This window comes from Colletotrichum phormii (genome assembly GCF_030913505.1).
Source record: "Colletotrichum phormii strain CBS 102054 chromosome Unknown BDP81scaffold_2, whole genome shotgun sequence".
Lineage (NCBI taxonomy): Eukaryota > Fungi > Ascomycota > Sordariomycetes > Glomerellales > Glomerellaceae > Colletotrichum > Colletotrichum phormii.
This window is the reverse complement of record NW_026851444.1, coordinates 2,459,660-2,478,613: the sequence shown is the minus strand read 5'-3', so window position 1 is coordinate 2,478,613 and position 18,954 is coordinate 2,459,660. Positions and strand designations below refer to the sequence as shown.

Genomic DNA, 18,954 nt, shown 5'->3' with positions numbered 1-18,954 from the left:
CGTAGGTATCAAGTGGCGGAGGCTAGAAGATGTTTCCCTCTCACCTGTCATGGCAGGGACACCAACAGGGCTGATATGGGACACTTCAGTCTGATAGGTAGGCACATGAGACAAATATTCATGAAGGAGCGGGTCCGCACAAACAACTTGCCATCAGTCAATATGGCGGCCAAAGGCTAATATCCAGATTCACTTGATAACCGTCACCCGGCCACCGAAGCATGCAACCAGCAAACATGAAGACCACTCTAGTTATGAACTAAGTAGGCCGTCAGTACGGGTGTCACAAAGTATCAAGGAGTCAATTGCTGTTCATCTAATAGCTATAGACTGACTTCCCAAAGGTCTCTAGACACGCTTCGAGCAATGTGTTGCGCGTTGGGTTTCACGCCAGTAGCGCAGACATCTACATCTATCCAGCAACACTGATATCTGCATCAGTAATGGCAGATGCCACCGAAGTCGTCGTCGATGGTCCAGGATCCCGCCAAGCCTCCGACTCCAACTTCAACGCTGTGGCTAGGCTGGTCTGGTTTACCCAAGAAGAAATCGCCGCTGCCCTCAGACTTGACAGTTCTGCGCATGAAGCGACGGGTCCACTCTTCGATTGCCGGCTCACCGGTCTCATCGCGCGCCTGTTTCAAGAACGGGATGAGAGCAGTACCACCTGTACCCTTCAAGTTCTTCTTGCCGTCGGCAGCCGGCAAGTTGTTACCCTGGGCGTTGGACTGGCGTTGGCGCGAAGCCGTAGCCAAATTGACACGCAAGCGCGCAGCCTCAGGACTTCTCGACCTGCTGCGGGCACGCACCTCGCGCGAGGGGAGGATGATGTAGCGGGTGACGATGGCTATGTGCTTATCGCGGAATGCACTGAGCATGGCGAGACAGGCATCATAGGCAAGGCACAAATCGCGTTCGTGCTTATGAGTCTCGACAAACTCGCGGATGTTAGCAACGCCAGAGACATCCTTGAGGAAGCGAGCATGGGGTCCAGGCATGTACCGGCGCATCTCCATGATGAAGTTGTGCTTCGGAACCGGAGCCCGAGATTCGCGCTCCGACTCAGTTGAGGGATCCCGCTTCTCGCCTGTCGGACGGTGATCAATGCCAAGGATGACATCGAAAAATTGTATCAGACTGCTCTGAGCATTGCTACCGCCGCTGTACTGGCGGTAGTCCTCCTTTCCGGAACCATTGTCATAGTTGACCCCGTCAGGGAGACCGGCCTCAGCCATGTTCTTGCTCCCAGCAAGAAAGGTGCGGATGCGATTGTAGAAGATGTTGGGATCACAACTCTCGTGCATGCGCTGCAAGATGATGGTCAGATCAGTCAGACGCTCGGCAAAGGTGCGCAAGCTCCGGGTGACGGTTGAGACATCTCCTTGGCGAGCAGCAGCAACAGCGCCCAGCATGAGGGGGATGATGGGACCGCCACGGGCCTCAATAGCAACAGAGACGAGGTAGAACCATGACTCGTCAAGAGAACCAGTAAAGGTGTTGAGGGTAGCGAGGTTCTCGAGGTTGTCAATGTCCTCGTCGACAAAAAGAGGCTTGAAGTTCCAAAGACACAATGCGGCGTATGTAGCGACCGGGGGCAGCTCGAGATGATCCGAGACCTTCAGGAAGGGAACGGTGATAGAGGGCGGTAGCTGATCGCAGGGCTCATCGCCGCCCCAGATGTAGGCATGAGCCATGAAAGACAGCAAAGAGTAGGCTCTCCGCCATTCTGCGTCGTGTTCCAGACCGATGGTGGAGAGAACAGGCAAACGGTCGACAACCGGACGAAGGCGGCGGCTGAGAACGAGTGCCTGTAGATTGGCGACAATGGCCTCCCACTTGTTATAGTAGGGATCCGGCAATCGCGTCAAGGGGAGAACGTCCGGCAGGAATCCGTGGGTTGCAGAGATTCCATAGTCGGAGAGCTCGGGAATGGGAGGTAGCATAGTTGAATGTTGCCTAAGTTTATGTCTTGGGTTTGCCTCTGCTGCAAGTAAAATGTGTTTCCGAGTGTGGTCGAGCGAGTTGCTGAAAGTTCAGAAGTGTCAAGAGATTCGTAATGCTCCAATAGATGGTTGCGATTCTGAGAGTTGTGAATGCGGTTCAGTGAGGTAGTAGACAGTGTTCAAAAAGGTCCTGACGCAAGGAGTATCCAGAATTTGCTGGAATACTCCTCAGCCGTGCGAAAGATCCTTGGAACAGCAAGCATTCAACGTAATGTGAGAGCTGAGCGGAAACACTTCCAAGTTGTTGTTAGTTTCCAAAAACCAATGTCGACCGTGAAAAGAAACAAGAGTTGTAGGTCCCTTCAGCGGGAGGGGTGTGTGAGTGTGCCTGTGGTTTTATTTAATGCGCGCACCAGTCCCCATCGGCTATGTGGGATTGGACAGGCGAAATGGGTTCCAGGGTCTCCCCCCGAGACAATTTTTCTTCTTTGCAGGTGAAGAAATGTGTCGGCGGAGAGTACTGATGCCAGACTAGGGAACTATGGTGCTCTGTTAGTACCTCAGAGTCAAGTGTTTGTGCCGCCTCCTTGGGGCGGTTAAAGCGCCCAATGCGAAACATGATCGGTACATGTAATGGGTTAGCGGGGCACGTACCCCGAGCAAGTGGCACCATATGAGTGAAGATGACATCCAATGATTCAATACCTTCAAAATGATTGTGGCGCCACCAAGCCGATGTATCGACGAAGTAAAGCATCCGGTAAGCCGAAGACAATTGTCGGGATTTATCGTAACAACGTGATTGTATTGAGGCTGAGATGCTACCTACCATAGTCCACGGCTTCTTGACATACCTAGGCAGGTAGGTGGCTTTGGAGCGTTAGGTTGACAAAGCAAGCAAGACCAGGAGGAACCCAAGATTACAAAGCGTGCCAAAAAACGAATGTCAAAAGGAACTGGAGCTGGACCCGACCAACCCGAAACATGTCAGGCAAGCAAGTTGCCAGCATTGGATTACCTACGGGCCCGCTCCGTGCTCGGCCAGGTTTTCATGCCAACTTTAACACCATAGAAACAATTGAGAACATCAACGGCCGTGTGGATCCGATGCCGGCGACCATCGGCCATCGATCAGAAAGTTACGCCGCGACGTGGAAAATGGAATGCTCTTCAGATTTGCCTTACTGCTTCTTGCCGTCATCAACTCAACTCACTATCTTGATGTTGATAATCAGGGCTCTTGTACAAACCCTGACACCTTGCGCTTCTACTCCAAGGCACGCACGGCGCAGCCGTGTATCTCTTAAATGACCCCAAAGGAAAGGAAGCAAACATATATGATGACATGTTTCCCGACTCAAGCATTTCGGATTGCCTGGCTGTAATGAAGATGATGGAACATGATGATGATTAACCATTAGTATTTGAGTCTACTGATGAATGGCGACTTCTTAACCATGCCTACCTTACTTAGTCATCTCCAGGATCGGTCACCAGGATGAGTGCCTTTTAATAGTTACCACAAGGTACGGAGCAATGTAGGTGCAATGGAATTTGACTCCGGCGGCGGGGAGACCTTCACAGCGGCCCCACCTTTTCCACCCAAGCTTAGGTGCGTCATCTCAGGTCTGCCATCCACCACCGGCGCCCAACCCCCGATGTCCGAACTATGTACCTACCTCCACTAGTTACGATTCCACCATTGCAAGTTGTCCGCGAAATCTACCACCGGCGCCGTCCGCTTCCGCCGTCCGACGTCTCTCGTTACCGAGCGCCTAATCGATTGTGCCGATTCTTACTTCGGACCTTTGCTAAACACCGCCGTAGCATCATACCCTGCTCTACTCCTAGGGTCCCCGGCATGCACTTATGAGTTGAATCCGCGTCGCTGTTCCCCCGCTCGCAGCTCGCGCATCCGCTTTCACCTCCACTCGCCTCCTGCCCGAGCTCCGTATCGGCTCCCCCGTGCCGGAGCTCTCGCCCCGTCTCTGCGATGCCAGTGCCGCAGCACGTCCTGAACTGGCTTTACAGTATCTTGACAAGCGTATGTTATCTTCAACTCTTGGCCCTGTAGTGCTTGACTGATGCGCAACCCTCTCTCAGGAATACCACGATGTGAACCGCACCTACAACGATGTAGCCCAGGCGCTGTCCCACTACCCATCTCTGTCACCGCGCACCGACGTTCACAGTATGGTTCCTCGATCGCAACCATAAGTCCTTGATGAATGCGTGCTGATACCGTTCACAGCTTACGATAATGGCTCGTCAGCCCTTCTTCTCCGCCTATCTGGCACTATACCCGTCATATTCAGAGGCACCACATACCGCTTCCCTATATCCGTCTGGGTTCCTCATGCCTACCCAAGAGAAGCTCCGTTGGTCTATGTCACTCCAACAGAGTCCATGATGGTGCGCCCTGGTCAGCATGTAGATCCTCAGGGTCAGGTCTATCACCCATATCTCGTAGGCTGGGCCGCCTTCTGGGATGTATGTCTTCATTCTCTTCTTCCCTAGCCCTGAGCTGTGAGAGTTTTTCCACTCGTTCTAATGGCTAGCCTGCTAGAAATCCACGATTCTCGACTTTCTGGCCATCTTGAGAGATGTCTTCGCCAAGGAGCCACCAGTCATTGCTCGGCCGCAAGGCTCACAGCAACCACCACCCCCCGCGGCATCACGCCCACCGCAGTCCCACGCCCAAACACCACCCCCTATCCCGCCTCTTCCACATGAGTTGGCAGCTCGTCCGTCAAGCCGCCCACCTACGCAAACGCCTACAGATGCATCGCGGCCTCCGCCTCCGCCGCCCAAAACATCAGGCACTGAACCATACAGAAGCCCGCCACCGCCAATAGATGCCAGACACGGCCCCCCTCTCCCACCTCTACCCTCTGGCGCCGCTCGTCAAAGCATCCATGGAGACCTCAATACCCAAGTGTCGAATCGTCCACAAAGCCAAGCGACCTCTCGTTACGACTCAGCACCGCCGCTACCACCCGTGCCATCCTCTCATCCACAGCCGCCGCCCCCCGTCTCGTCTCCACACCATACTGGAGAGACTGCACAACAACAGCAATTCCATGCGGGACATCCTCCTCAATCTGTTACTCCCCGTCATTCGGCCGTCCTTCCGCCTTTCCAGCAACCGCCTCAACAATATGGAGGACCACCTCCAGGTTGGCAACCGGCCGGGCAGTATCAAGGACCACCGCCGCCGCATCAACTACAGCAGCACCCGCCGCCACAACAGCAGGTTGCAAAGCCTGTGCCGCCGCCAGATTTGCTCGATGAACCTCTCACACTAAGCATACCTTCGCCATCGTCCGTTCCCGCGCCGCCGATTCCTCCGAACCCGGAAAAGGACGCTTTACTTCACCAACTGGCACAAACGCTTCACTCCCTTCGCCAACGTAGCAGACAGCAGAATGACTCCAGCATGGCAGGCTTGCAGGCGCAACGTACAGCTATGATATCTGCCTTCTCGACACTTCAGTCGGAGATGGGGACACTTAATCAAACGTCAGGGTTGCTTCAGTCCAACGCTAATATTCTGGTCGACGCGCTGCGAAAGGCCGACTCTGTTATAGAGGGATCAACACGGCAAACTGCGCCTGACATTGACGAGCTTCTGGTAGCGCCCACAGTCGTCGCTAACCAGTTATACGCTTTGGTGGCCGAAGAGAAGGCCATTGGGGACACCATTTTTGTCTTGGGCCGAGCCGTGGAACGCGGAAGGATATCACCCGCAGTATTTGCTAAGACGACTCGTTCCCTTGCTCGGGAGTGGTATCTCAAGAAAGCTCTGGTTCGCAAAATTGGAAAGGGGATGGGGCTAACAGCCTAGTCGAGTAGAATCGTAACGCTCTAATATTATGAGGTTTCAGTACACTAAGTACTTTGGCAGACCAAGATTTCATTGAGACTATTCTTTATGTGCCCGGTGATCCCTTGGCTGGCCATTTCCCAGCTCTGAACTACATAGCCTTGCGGCCTTCATCCCCCAGGTCTCTCCAGCCGGCACACTACAAACGATAATCTGCTCTATGCTAAGGCATCACTGAAGAACACTACTAGCTAGCCCGTCCGACATTGGATTCCTCGTCTCACTTTGCCGATTGGCAGCTTTGCGCATTTCGCCCAGTCGTAAGGTAGGCAATGGCCGAGTATGGTGCATTCGACATTCGGCACCGGCTGTCATAAGCCTTCTCTCTCGTGGTACGCGCCATCGTCCCCAGCTAACTCCATGAGCATCTCCTGACAGAGCGTCCCACCTGGTCCTCCAAGCTGCCTGAGAGGATGCCGACCCAAGCTGCCACCAATTCGAAGTGCCGACTGGACCAGTGGTACTGAGCGGCAAGGCTCCCTTTTGTTCCTCTGAACACCCGTCAAGATTAGTACCGGTGCTCAGACACTCCCGTGGAATGGCTGACGTGCTCTTTCGAGCTGGGAAGGGGCTGACCCTCGTCGGTGCAGACGCAGACGCAGGCGGGCTTCCAGTGTTGGGCTCATCCGGCGAGCAGTCGGCCAGCTGTGTGTCATCTGGTCGAGCAGTAGTCAGGTAGGATCCTTGCCAGGTACGTTGCTCTTGTGACTTGTCCAGTCTCTGCTTTGTGTGGTCATTCCCGTTTCTCTTGCCCTCTTCTGACCTGCTTTTCTCCCATGATGCGGATATCTTCCGCCATACTTCGCGACCCCGCTTGAATCCCAGGCTTTCAAATCGATTCTCAGCATGACTTTTCGAACCATCTGCCTCGCGCTCTGTTCCAGGAATATTCGATCGTGATGCCGAGATACTTTTATTAGTTGAGGGCCTCGTCTCCGCATCGATCCGGCAAATGGCTTCCAGAGTATTTATTCGATCCTTCAAAGAAGAAGAAGTTGATCCTTTGGGTGCGTGGGCGTCCGCCGTCGCTTGGAAAGAACTGCGTATAGCACCATCCATGGACACTTCACATTGCAGTTGTTGTTCGTGGCCAGACCGAAGGACCGTCTGTGAAGTACTGTGAGTCGACACCTTATCTGTTGGCCCAGTATAACTGCGCCTTTGTCGCGAACCGCTTTTCTGGCCAGCATCGTTCGCGCTTTTGTCGAACAACCTTCTCAGACTTGCCACCTTGTTTTGCGCTGTCACGATAGCAGCATTACCGGATGGCTCAGGTAGCGCTGTCATGGAAGTTGCGTGTCCTGACTGTGGCTCCTCCTGGGATCTATAATATTCCGTTTGTAGAATCGACGGCCTCGTACTCTTCTTGCTTACGGAATTGGAGATATCGGGAGCTACCTGGCTCGTTGACCGGTCTGGTGCTTTGAGACTTTCGTGTCCCGATTCTGAGGTTGAAGCTTCTCGTGAATGGAGGACATCCATGGCTCGGGGCCAAAGCCCGAAGAGCTTCCCTCTACCTCTCTGTCCTCTGGTGCCAGTGATGATTCTTTGGCCAGCGCTATATCCAAGGCTCTTTGATATGCTCCGGGTCCAAGTTTTTTCCACTGCCGCTTTCGTTTGGTCACCGTCGTTGACAGGCCTTGGGTCAAAAGGTGGCTCTGCTCGAGGGCTATCTTGAGTTGCTTCGATGTCGTTCGGCCTCTTCTTCCAGGTCTTGGTCCGGGGAAGTGTACAATATGGTGTCGTTGTTTGTGGCGTGAAACTGTTGTTGCTGAAAGGTGGCAACGGTAGGCTTACCGATTTCCCAGACATAGCACTAACGCCGCCTGCACACATTATCAGCATCCCGGGCAGACCAACATCACTCCGGGGGTCATACTTACCCATTGGAGCTTCGAACATTTGTCGTCTTTCAGCTACAAGACTTTTCTGTCTTCCATCGGCCGATCTTCCAGCTTTGTTGGGCCGCCTCTCTCCAGTGAATGGATCGAAAACGTAGGTTGTGGGTTCTACAGCTGGCTGTATTCCAGTCTCTGAATAACTCTGGGATCCGCGTAACGAAATTTTATGGAGTGAGGTTTGGCTCAAGCTTGGGGTCGACTGCCGTTCAATAACGTCGTCATGAACCAGTCGAGAAGGAGGTTCCTTTGCAAGGCCAGATTTGACACATACACCTAGATCCTTACGTACGGTGCTGTTGTTGGCCGGCGAACAAGGCACTTCTATGTTCGATGTTCCATGGCCAGTCGTAGCTTGTGTCTCAAGATCGGTCATGACATCGAGTATCTCGAATTTTGATACGATGGCAGCCAGGGGCGGGTTCTTCAGCTGTGTTGGATGATTAGACAGTTGACCGGTGGCTCGTTCAGTCGGAGTGGAGTCATCGGTGTGTGTTGCGTTCTTGATGGAGCTTGCACCTAGTTGCAGTGAAACATCTGGAATTTCATCTGTCTCTTTGGTCTTTGGGGAGAGTCGAAGAGGTGCGGGCTTCATGTCGTCTCGTACAAAGTCCCTTGGCGGCGAGTATCGTGCCTGAGTAGGTGACACCGGCAGATGGCTCTCCATCGGAGCGCGTTTGTGAGGAGGACGACGGCGATTTGTGCAGCACAGAACAACAAGGCAATATTCTCACCACATAAGGGGCAAGAAATTGTGTAATTTGGTACGGAGAAGATTGTGTTGGAAGCAAAATCAAAGAATTGGATGTTGGAGCGACAGCATTCAGACGCTGGATACGTCCTTTCGTCCACGTACTTGCTCTGGCGGAATATACGCTCCCTGGCTATGTGTATCGGTAGACTCCTTCTTCCTACGACATAATATCCAAGTCTGATATGAGGCAGGAGGACCTTGGATTTCCTACAGTCTTCTCATGTTTCCTTCCTTGGATGATATAACCGCGCCTTCCATTCGACTCGGGTAGTGCGAATCAGATCGGAAGGTGCCTTATGTAAGCTTGAGAGCTTCTTACGAGGCCACATAATTAGATAACTATGACTGTTTTAGGGATTTGGCGGGGACATTGGGCGTATGGAAGGCGTTGTTATCCAGAGGTGCTTGAAGCTTCTTGGTCCTTTGGGTATCACTCGGTGATGAGGCGGACAGAAGCAAATAAGTTTGGCTCCGACACAGACCCAGCTCACATCTTTGAAGTGCCATACAAGCAATTCAATAAGTCAAGAACACTCTGCATGTTACCTGCATACGACGTGGAGGCGTCTTCTGGGGTCAAGGGGGCGTAGCTCAGAACAAGCCTGGGCCCTAGCTGGGCATGACCTCATTCTCTGTGATGAGACGATTATGGATGTAATTGCAATGCCACAAGTGAGGTATAAAGCAACTGAAAGGTGGGCATTGAGCGGGAGCCGAATTCAGGTGGCCCTAGTAAGGCAAGCCCACGTATTCCATGCGCCTTTTTTTTGCCAAGACAGACACCACATAAGCTTATCGTCTGGCTGAGACGCGCTCTTCACAGAATTCCACCTTTCGGTTCACTCTGATGAATCCCTTCTCAAGATAGTCTCCGTCGATTCGTTGCAACTCGATGTCGATCAAATCAATGCCGCCAGTCTGATCGCGTTGGCGGGGAAGACTGGACTCTATGTGCGATGTAACGGCACCGTCCACATTCCCATATAGATGAGGCCGTAATCCAATGGTTGGAGATGCCTTGGGAGGTGTATCCGAATTTATCATACATAATCTTGGCTGCGGTTTTCCTCGTGACGTATTGGCTGAGACGCGGGAAGCGATCAAGGTTCCTAGAGGTAGAAAAACGACGACCGACGTGTAAGTCAACGAGCCTAATTCGAGGGTTGACCAGGAGCCCCAATTCATGGCAGCGAAGACGACTACGTGGGGACCAAATCAGATCAGCAGGAATTTGCGAGCAAAGTGTTGCACGGGTCCACAAACCGGGTATGACCATCAGAATTCCATTCGTAATGATTAGTACTTCCATTGCATTTAGTCGTTGCCGCCTTGGGAGAATGCCCCGGTTCTTTACAAGGTGTATGAGAAGCTTGATATTGAACAGTGCGCAGTAGTATGCAATAGAGATTGCTCCGACAACGCCGCTACCTTGAGCTACCCATATGGCATGTGCGGGCGACAGCATAAGGATAGCATTGATCTGGATGATGCAGAGCCCGAGACGTAGTCCTATGGCAGATGCTGACACAAAGCAAGACAGCACAACAACGCCCCCTTTCCAGGGCCTCGGCAACAGCTTAACAAGAGCCCACGCCTGTATTCCCAATGACACCTGGACAAGTATGTGCAAGACCAGCGAAGTCGCTTCCGTCGTGATGCTCAGATGGAAGTCAGCTGCAGTGACGCGGGAGTAGTCTGATGCAAAGCGGGTGTAAAAGTTGGTCCAGTTGGGTGATGTAAAGAATAGTACCAGCAGCGTCATGCGGACTGTGTTGACAACTAGAGCAGCAACGTGAACACAGAGGGAAGCCTTGATAAGCCTCATCGAAGGCGTCATGGAAATGACGATCAGTAGCATCATGAAACTTGCACCGATTTGGGAGCTGTAGTTGGCGCATGTGCCAATGTCTTGCTTGTAGAGGCCGTCTATCATCATCGGGCTCACGGCCAAATATGTGTCCTCGGCCGTATTGAGAGACGTCTTTAGTACGAGAATTTGGTCGAAAGGGTTGAATTCAGCCATGCTTTCAGTGCCACTAAAAAAGGTTAATAGTCAGGCCTTTCAGAGATGATGGCAACGTTACTCACAGGTGAGACTGGACCGTCTGGCGCGTTACTCTCCTCCCTACAATGGGTTACAGGTCTTTGAACGCGAGTATACACTCATGTCGCCACATGTGATTCGCACCCTGTAATCTCACGTAGAGTCCCTGGGTATGCCGAGATAGATGATATAACAACAACAAGGTGGGAAGACCTTAGCCGCAAGTGATCAAGAGCGTAAGACAACAGGTCCAAGCGAGGGAAATATAGTAACAGGCCGAATAGCAGCAAGAAGTGGAAAACACTGCTCAAAAAATAGATGGTCGAAGAAGACGGCGACTTTCCCCTTAAGAACTAATCGGCGATATTGCACTTTCAGGGTGAAGGAAGAAAATAGCAGAGGCAATGTTGATATTCATTGCGAAGAAGATTACAAGCAGTGATCAATCGCGTATCACATACCACAAGGCCCGAGAATCTCAGGTTGGAGAAGAATTCGGGCCGCTACACGGCATCCCAAAGTTACAGAGAGGGCCTGTGACAGCTCGCTTTAGCTTGCGTTCACTCGTTTGATCCATTTGAACTCTCGCGGCCCGTGTCTTAGCTAGTCAAACAAATCAACTGGACCGAAAGACATGAGCGGCCCGGGTTGTTATTCAATCTTCGGGTAGAGGGCGATTCTCCCGTTTGACAAAAAGAGCGACGAGCCATGTTCCCTTGTAGCCCCTGCTCGAATCAGGAAAGAGTATCTACGTATTGTGACACAACTTGGTCGTTGGTCTGACGTCTAGCCAAGGCGATCATGGCAGTTTCAAAAGCAATTAAATACCAGAGTCAGCCTGCCATCATAGTTTCCAGGTAGGGGCTGAAACCAGGAGATCGACCTGATAATCTCAGCCCCCACCGACGCAACGGGTGAATACACCCCCACCCTCTGACAGCACATTAGGTTGGCGCTCGCTGACGACTAAGTCATCGAGCACACATAATGGCTTGACTTTGCTTTGTCAGTTACAGCGAACCGCGAGCTGGAAGTACCCATAGAAAACCGAAACGAGTCGGCCTCGTGATCTGACTTGAGGAGCCGCGAGTTGTATGCAGTCACGTAGTCCATTTAAGCGTTCGCCGTTCACCATATCCATTACTTTGGCTAGTCGAGTGGGATGGCGCGGTGTTGACGGATGAGGCGCAAGGGGGAGGCAAGAATCTTCAAGCTCAAGTCTCACCGTCAGGTCCGTGAGTCAAAGGAGAGGCCCAAAGTTTGCAAGACAGGTGGGAGAGTTGGCAAACGCCCACCGCACTTGGTATCTGCCTCCGTCCCTGAGATCCACTTACGTCTCCGACTCGGCCGGCCGCTGGTTCCATTTCCCCACTTCCGGTGCGGAGGCACAGCTTGAACACCCCGGCGCAACGGGTCTCTACCCAATCGTCGGGTTATCGGGCAAAATAATGAGACCAAAAAACTGTGCTCACCTGACTAAAAGTACGATGGTTGTTTTGGCACATTTCTGTCTCAGGAATTCCCAACTTGGTCGGGTGGTCGGTCATGTCAGGCTTTCACGCTATGAAATAGGAAATGATAGATCCGAAAACATTCCTCAGCCGTCAGGAATTCCGGGAACAGGTGACAGACAGGCTGAGCGGGTCAACCTGGTCTAAGCTGAGACAAGGAGACAACGTATTGAGGCCCGTAGGATCAATCTCTCAAGGCGAGGATTGTGAGAGCCTGGCCCTCTTAATGTCTCTCGTTGACGTTTTAGTGTCTTCCCAGCTTGGCACTCGGCCGTCCAACATCCCTTTCTTTCCAGTTCTTCGTTAGCCTACTCTAATCCACCTTGCTTGCCTACACCCACATTTCGTCCGCGCTCCGTGAGTCCGTTTGAGTCTTGAAAAGCCGATTCTAAGACCAATCCGGCAGCTCACGGCGCAGTGGCTTACAAACACGATCCGCCTTCCGCCTTCCGCCCGAAAGCTCGCCAGACGGCGGATGCTTGCATAGCTAGTGAGGGGCATTTTCTGACGAGACGGACCCTGTAATAATCAGATTCCACGTGTCTAAGACAATTTGTCCCGAAGCTTCGAGCTTGTCTCCTTGATGTCTCCTCTCGGGATTTTCTCGTTCACCACGACCTAAAGCAGCGACCTCGCTGTGTAAGATCTCGACCTGCGTCAGATTCGCGACGCCTTGTCTTTGAGATCTTTCTCTTGGCTCAACCAGCTCAATGGGTGAACCAGAGACAACTGCGGTAATGTCTGACACGGAGGCTAAACTCGAGCGGAACGATTGAGCGGAATACCCTTCTTTTCTGGATCACAACCTTCACCGGTAAGCGTTACTTACGACCACCTCTCCCTTCTGACCGAAGCGCGGAGCCATCTCCGACCAACGCCGCCGTAGAGCTGAGCAGAGCTTCGCCAATTCTCGACGCCATCTTAGCTCTTTGGCGAAGTTAAGCACGCATTTAGATTAGGCTCAGCCAACTCGTCATGTTCCTCCACTCACGGGTCTCCTCCTTGTTTCCCCCGTAGCTCAGATTCGAGATAATGGCTTGTCTGCGTCTATTGTCACGGCCGCATTGATGGGAAGCCTCCTCCGCCTCCCGGTCTGGGTCCTACTTCTGACCTTGTGATGTGGGTGGGGGTTTGGAATTGGGCTTTGAAGGTGAATGATAAAAGATCACCGCGGCCTGCTTCACCTTGCCCTCCTCTCCTAGCCTTGTCGCCATTGCTTCTTCTCACGTACGCCTGCGTACCTGGCTTTTCAGCTCTTCCCTTGGAGCTATTAGCTTTCGGTCTATCCTCAAGCCCCCACTCCAACTTTCGCTGGGTGAACTTTGATCTCTGGCAAAAATTCCGCGACATTGTCAGCCGCTTTGATCAAATTTTTGGGTGGCCTGGGTCGCTCCCTCTTTTAATTGTACTTTACGTCTCGTCCCTTTCCACGGCGGTTCATCAGTTTTCAGTCACAACTCCCATCGTTGCCCAACATGAGAGTAAGCAGACAACTTCTCGTTGGGCTGTGGGCAAGCAGCAAAGCGGCTGCTTTTTTCATCATGCCCTGCTCAAAACCGGTAGTTACCGAGCGCGCCGATCCAATTGTCAACCCGGGAGCTCTTTCTGGGCATGTTCACACCATCATGGGTGGTAATGGCTTTGACTTCAGTATGACCTATGAGCAGGCTCGCGCTGCTACTTGCTCAACATGCAAGGTGACTGCCGATCTGAGCAATTACTGGACTCCAACCCTCTACTACCAGGGCCAGGACGGCAAATTCATGAGTGTTTCCCAGTCAGGGGGCATGCTTGCCTACTATTTGTAAGTAACGATGCAGGATTGAAAAAGAAACCGGAGAACTGACCAATATTCCAGGTTCCGCCAGGACGCCAAGGACCCGGAATATAGCAAAGGGCTCATCGCGTATCCCAGGGGCTTTCGGATGCTAGCAGGTGATCCAAAGCTTCGAAGCTACAACAACACCCTTGAGCAGCGGGCCATCTCCTACGTGTGCTTGGGCAACAGCGGCCCTGCGACCAGCGAGCTTCCCAATCGCAATTGTCCGAATGGCCTCCGTCTCCAGATAATCTTCCCTGCCTGCTGGGACGGTGTCAATCTCGATTCACCCGACCACAAAAGTCATATGGCGTACCCGGATCGCCTTGACAACGGGAAATGTCCTACAACTCACCCCAAGAGATTTGTTACGTGAGACAACCTCAAAGAACTCGTCAACACAAGGTGCTAATCTTTCTGCCAGTCTGTTTTACGAAGTGACATTCAGCGTCAATGATTTCAAGGACAAGTGGTACGGAGATAAGCAACCGTTTGTATTGTCTAACGGGTCAGTACCTCACCTTCATTTTCGTAGCAAGGAAATCTGCTCACATTATCTAGCGATCCGACTGGATATGGCTTGCACGGCGATTTCATCAATGGGTGGGACGTCAACGTACTCCAAGCGGCTATCACACAATGCACCGACAACGGTGGTAGCATTGAGAAGTGCCCAGTTTTCCAGTTTTTTGATGACGAGACACGAAGGAATTGCCAAGTTCCCGTCAAAGTTGATGAACAAGTCCAGGGCCAGTTTGACAAGTTGCCTGGTTGCAACAGCGTTCAACGAGGCCCGGGCAACGCTGTGGCAGAATCAGGCTGCGGTGCAGCGACTCAGATTTCGGCACCCAAATATGGTTACAAGGACGTAACAAGCACTCTCAAGTACAAGTATCTAGGTTGTGGCCGCGATCCCGCTGGACAGACTAGGACTCTTCAGGGCGCCAAGACGTCCAGTGATAGCATGATGGCTGACACGTGCATCAAGTACTGTGACGGAAAGGGCTTTCAGTATGCCGGCCTGGAATATGCGAAGGAATGCTGGTGCGGTAACTCGGTAGCTGATGATCGGAAGCCCAAAAAGGGGCTCTGGGGAGCTTGCGATATGCCTTGTGGGGGTAGCAAGACGGAGATGTGTGGCGGCTGGGCTGCGATGTCTCTCTATCAGAAGTGCAACGGGACTTGCACAAACGCGGAGTTGATGTGATGAGAGGTGATCGGTAGAGCCGAGGGAGATTTACTGCGTAAAGCAGACTTAGTTAATACGGTTACGCACCGCCTAATTGATGGCCTCAACAGCACTCCCTTTCCAGCTTGCCAACTAGCGTTCTAGATAATGTACAGCGAACCAGGCGCACGAGACTTGGGACACCGTTGGAGTAGCCGCCATACATGCTTCCAATCATACATATTCACGGCACAATTGTACGAAAATTGACAGGTCTTGCGTGAGAGTGAGATTCATTAAAGCCAGCCGGTGCAGGCCGTGGCTTTGAGGTCAACACCAGACCACAGATGCCATTCCCCGTAGCCTCGAGGCTACCTTTCTTCAAGTATTGTACAGCCAGCTTCTATTGCGGCAAAAAGGACGTAATTATACATGAGCCGTCATTCGATGATAGAAAGATCTTTATTGACTGCGAAATTGAAGGATTAGCGACCTGGAATAGGAACCGAAGGTATTGGACAGCTTACGGAGGAAGAAGGAATTCGCCCCAGGAGCTGGAGAGGAAAGTCACAGCTGCCTACATTGGACGTTAGCAGAGTTCAATTAACCGATAGTTTGGGAGAGCATGGTGACTTACGCCAAAGATGGCGACGCTGCGAACGATGGGTGCATTCTCAGCGGAAGTCAACGCATCGTATGTTGATCTGAAGTACCCCTTGGGCTGACGAGAGCGCTGGCTGTCTCTCTGGACGACGATTCTCTTGGCAGGCATTTTGACGAGTGGGATCTGAAGACGCTAAGGATGAACGGTTTGCGAGTCGAGCTTGGGGTCGTGATTTACGGCGTTGTCGTTGGAGCAAGGGGCAGATGTGAGGTCGTAAATGCGATCGGTCGGCTCGACTTCGCGCGGAAAGAGTGCAGGGCCGAATTTTTTTGGCTGGACGTCACCCACGCGCAAGCCACATTACGGTGGCTGGTAAGAATAGCTCTTATCGGAGATAAGATAAGGCGGCTGGTGGTGGGACACCCCCTCCTAATTACCTACCTATACCTCACAGGTAGCTTAACGGAGATATCAACCGTCTTGTCGTTCTGCACAACAATACACCACTGCGCCCCGTCGCAAGAACCTTGAAGGGGCAAGAGGCTGTGTAAGAGCGAGGGAATTTCTCTGTGGACGATGCACAAAGCAGCATTGGCTCTGAAGCAACCAGCATCAATACCTATACACAATGGCTGACAATCCACACCCTGCGGCCCCTGGCGGCTTCTTTCCGTCACAGTCTCTCCCTTCACCTGCGCCTAGCAGTGCCTCGGCGCGCTCAAATGCGGCTTTGCCGCATCCCCGTGCCAGATCCCTCCGACCCGGGTCCAACAAGGAAGAGACGGTACGTCGCTACGTTGAGGAACGTCTCGCCATCGTCAATCGTCGTTATGTCAAGAAGCATGGCAATGCCGAGCCCGGCGACGAAGTCATAGGCTACAAGAGCTTTACCGAGCTTTGCAAGGACATACATAACGTCATTGACGTTTTATGGTTGTCCGGAACACGTGAGAATCTTGCCCCTCAAACATCGGCGTTGCTTTAAGTCAAACGCCGATACTGATACTGACTCTGTCTTGCAGCGAGCATACAGATTCCCTTCTTCTTAAATATTGCCAGCGACTTCACGCAATGGATTGACGCCTTCACTCCTGCCCCGAAAGCTACCTTCTCCGTCTTGAAGAAGCTGGACCATTGCTTTGCGAGCCTTTTGACCGGACGTGATATCGAGACTAAAGAAACTTTGCCCGGCTTCGAGAACGGCATGAGAGCTGGTATGTCTACGACGGATATGGTGCGATGCCGCAGCTCGGTGGAACAGACACGACTAGTTATTGTGGAGGTCCTTACCAAGGAGCCTGACGGAGACGACGATATGGAAGACGACGAGACAGATGCGAATAGCGACACTGAACTCGAGGACGCAATGGATACGACGTGGGACGAAGACGAGGACAGTCTTTACATGGACGCAGCGCGAGTCTATGAGCACACTATTGTGCGGCTGGGTGAGAAGCTGGGAGATGTATTTGGACCTGCGGTTCCCGGCGCGAGCAATGATACCATCTGCTCTGCGGGTTGATTACGGCCTATTTGGTCCCGAAGGTCATAACGCGGGCCTCGACTTACATGTCTACCCAGCTAGAGCGAGCAGACCACAGTGTGAGCCTAAACTCCCTACCTAGAAACTGGAGATGGCACGCTGCTCGACATTGGCCAGAAAGAGCCCGGGAATCTACTTCGCCACTCCACTGATCGGTTCATGGAGTTGATCCAACCTAGACACGGCGATGCGATTGGTGAGCAGTATATGATAATGGCGTTGTGGGAACAGCGACTATGAACTGTCAGTTGTTCAGGCACATGACAGTATTGAAGCATACCCAGCACTACGATTGATGTTTCGTTGGTTTACTACGGCATGGGTTGGCTGCACTGTAACGAAATGCCTCATTGTTGTTTCGGGAAGATAGATCGACAAAGCTTTCGTTATAGAAGGCAGCATGAATGATGGAACTACTTTTTCCCAGACGGGCAGCCTGACATATGGAATGGCTATGCGTAGTGTTGTGATGCAATGAATGCGCGCTGATACCCAAAGCCAAGCCCCCTTGCTTGAAACACGTGACAGCTGCAGTGGTTCATCTGAGAATGAGAACGCAGTTCGTTTCCATTGCGGGAGGCTTCAGTTTCATGGATGGGGGGCACCAAAGTCGCACCCGTGGAGGCAACCCTCAACAGCGCTGGATCTCCGTGAAAATGAAATTCTTTGCGGGCGATGATGCGAGCGTGCGATGGCTGGCATTCGCTTATCGTAGAGCTGCACAGCTTATCCATTAGCACGGATATGGATATTCGTCTATTTGTTCAAGGGCCCATCTCGAGGCCTCCTAAGTTTTGGAGTCCTCTTAAGGTGAGACTCCTGAGAAGGAGGAAATCTCCGTCGTCCCAGGTGGACGTGGTCCAACTTGCCAGCGGCGCTGGACCCGTTTGTGGATTTGGGCCGGCGTGTCCCTGTCAAGATACCCTGCCATTTGTTGTCTCAGAGGCATGCATTGCCGGTCCAGCATCTGGGCTGCGCTGCCTGTGCAATCCCGGTGCCTGCACATGAAGAGTGCAGCTTTTGAATATTCAGGGGCACTTGACGATCCCATCTTGGCGAGAATGGCCCGCTTGCCACACCATTGAGCGCAGCCACACACTACGGAGACTGCAGTTGCACAACATGACAACCCACATGCTCACCAATTGGCAGTAATGTGCGGAGTACGGAGTAGACTCAGGCTTCGTTTGGAGAGAGGAGGCAGCCGTGGCACGAGCTTGAAGAAACGCAAGAAGCAAGCCCTCTGCCAGCTACCTTTTTCATATTCGTGCATACCCATCCGTACCTTCTTCACCTTTGTAAGGGACGAATGCCTTCCTCACACAAGATGCCTCCAGAGTAGGTACACTACGGATGGTAACTGCACATCCAATGGACGGAAATCACGGCTCTCGTTACCCCCACGTCCGAAACCCCTAGTCCTCGACTCCTCCCCTTTCGAGGCTCTTTCTGGTCGACACCCCGGCACCTCTAGGCTCTGGACAAATGTCCCGAGTCCACCTCCTTTTCAGAGTTTTGGTCCTTCCCGACTGGACGAGTAGCTACGTTTTTTGGCCGCATTGTGGATCTGGTGCCCAAATTGAAAGGTTATGCAACTGATGCCGTCCAGATGAACCGCCAATGACGTCCGTTGGCCAGTGCAGTATCGGTCGTCGATCCTTGGCTCGGATGCGCCGCCAACGGGCCCCGTCCCTTTTTTTGACTACTCGCAAAGTCCCGTTCTCTCCCATACCAATATCACGTCTGCATAAGACTCTGTATTCGTACCTCAGCCTCTTTGCTTGTCC

The 18,954-nt window shown here is 52.5% G+C and overlaps 6 protein-coding genes across 6 annotated transcripts; 3 read left to right on the top strand and 3 right to left on the bottom strand.

The window, feature by feature from the left end:
- Positions 1–437: 437 nt before the first annotated feature.
- On the bottom strand, positions 438–1,943 carry BDP81DRAFT_457535 (indoleamine 2,3-dioxygenase; the record flags this gene model as incomplete). Its single annotated transcript, XM_060593293.1, has 1 exon — positions 438–1,943. One exon carries the CDS (start codon positions 1,941–1,943, stop codon positions 438–440), a length of 1,506 nt encoding a protein of 501 aa, XP_060450853.1.
- A 1,737-nt stretch (positions 1,944–3,680) lies between these two features.
- On the top strand, positions 3,681–5,854 carry BDP81DRAFT_340020 (UEV domain-containing protein). Its single transcript, XM_060586013.1, has 4 exons — positions 3,681–3,987; positions 4,047–4,134; positions 4,195–4,433; positions 4,510–5,854. The coding sequence occupies exons 1-4, from the start codon at positions 3,937–3,939 to the stop codon at positions 5,785–5,787; spliced, it is 1,656 nt and encodes a 551-aa protein (XP_060450852.1). The 5' UTR covers positions 3,681–3,936; the 3' UTR covers positions 5,788–5,854.
- A 3,416-nt stretch (positions 5,855–9,270) lies between these two features.
- Positions 9,271–11,105, bottom strand: BDP81DRAFT_468203 (fungal pheromone mating factor STE2 GPCR-domain-containing protein; the record flags this gene model as incomplete). The annotated part of the gene is made up of 4 exons (XM_060594477.1): positions 10,895–11,105; positions 10,567–10,603; positions 9,742–10,514; positions 9,271–9,677 (listed from the first exon to the last, which is right to left on the bottom strand). Exons 1-4 carry the CDS (start codon positions 10,938–10,940, stop codon positions 9,271–9,273), a joined length of 1,263 nt encoding a protein of 420 aa, XP_060450851.1. The 5' UTR covers positions 10,941–11,105.
- Positions 11,106–13,508: 2,403 nt separating this feature from the next.
- BDP81DRAFT_445539 (WSC domain-containing protein) lies at positions 13,509–15,059 on the top strand (the record flags this gene model as incomplete). The annotated part of the gene is made up of 4 exons (XM_060591966.1): positions 13,509–13,837; positions 13,892–14,224; positions 14,277–14,360; positions 14,414–15,059. 4 exons carry the CDS (start codon positions 13,509–13,511, stop codon positions 15,057–15,059), a joined length of 1,392 nt encoding a protein of 463 aa, XP_060450850.1.
- Positions 15,060–15,543: 484 nt separating this feature from the next.
- BDP81DRAFT_389831 (uncharacterized protein) lies at positions 15,544–15,792 on the bottom strand (the record flags this gene model as incomplete). The annotated part of the gene is made up of 2 exons (XM_060587320.1): positions 15,544–15,597; positions 15,658–15,792. The coding sequence occupies 2 exons, from the start codon at positions 15,790–15,792 to the stop codon at positions 15,544–15,546; spliced, it is 189 nt and encodes a 62-aa protein (XP_060450849.1).
- Positions 15,793–16,129: 337 nt separating this feature from the next.
- Positions 16,130–17,283, top strand: BDP81DRAFT_88912 (meiotic recombination protein DMC1). The gene is made up of 2 exons (XM_060596456.1): positions 16,130–16,571; positions 16,647–17,283. The coding sequence occupies exons 1-2, from the start codon at positions 16,253–16,255 to the stop codon at positions 17,144–17,146; spliced, it is 819 nt and encodes a 272-aa protein (XP_060450848.1). The 5' UTR covers positions 16,130–16,252; the 3' UTR covers positions 17,147–17,283.
- The last annotated feature ends 1,671 nt before the right edge of the window (positions 17,284–18,954 follow it).

Excerpts from the sequence above, each read along its gene's own strand:
- BDP81DRAFT_340020 (XM_060586013.1), top strand. The coding sequence starts at position 3,937 with ATGCCAGTGCCGCAGCACGTCCTGAACTGGCTTTACAGTATCTTGACA. Across the intron at positions 3,988-4,046 it reads TTTACAGTATCTTGACAAGC|GAATACCACGATGTGAACCG; the intron begins GTATGTTATCTT and ends ACCCTCTCTCAG. Across the intron at positions 4,135-4,194 it reads ACCGCGCACCGACGTTCACA|CTTACGATAATGGCTCGTCA; the intron begins GTATGGTTCCTC and ends TACCGTTCACAG.
- BDP81DRAFT_88912 (XM_060596456.1), top strand. The coding sequence starts at position 16,253 with ATGGCTGACAATCCACACCCTGCGGCCCCTGGCGGCTTCTTTCCGTCA. Across the intron at positions 16,572-16,646 it reads TTTATGGTTGTCCGGAACAC|CGAGCATACAGATTCCCTTC; the intron begins GTGAGAATCTTG and ends TCTGTCTTGCAG.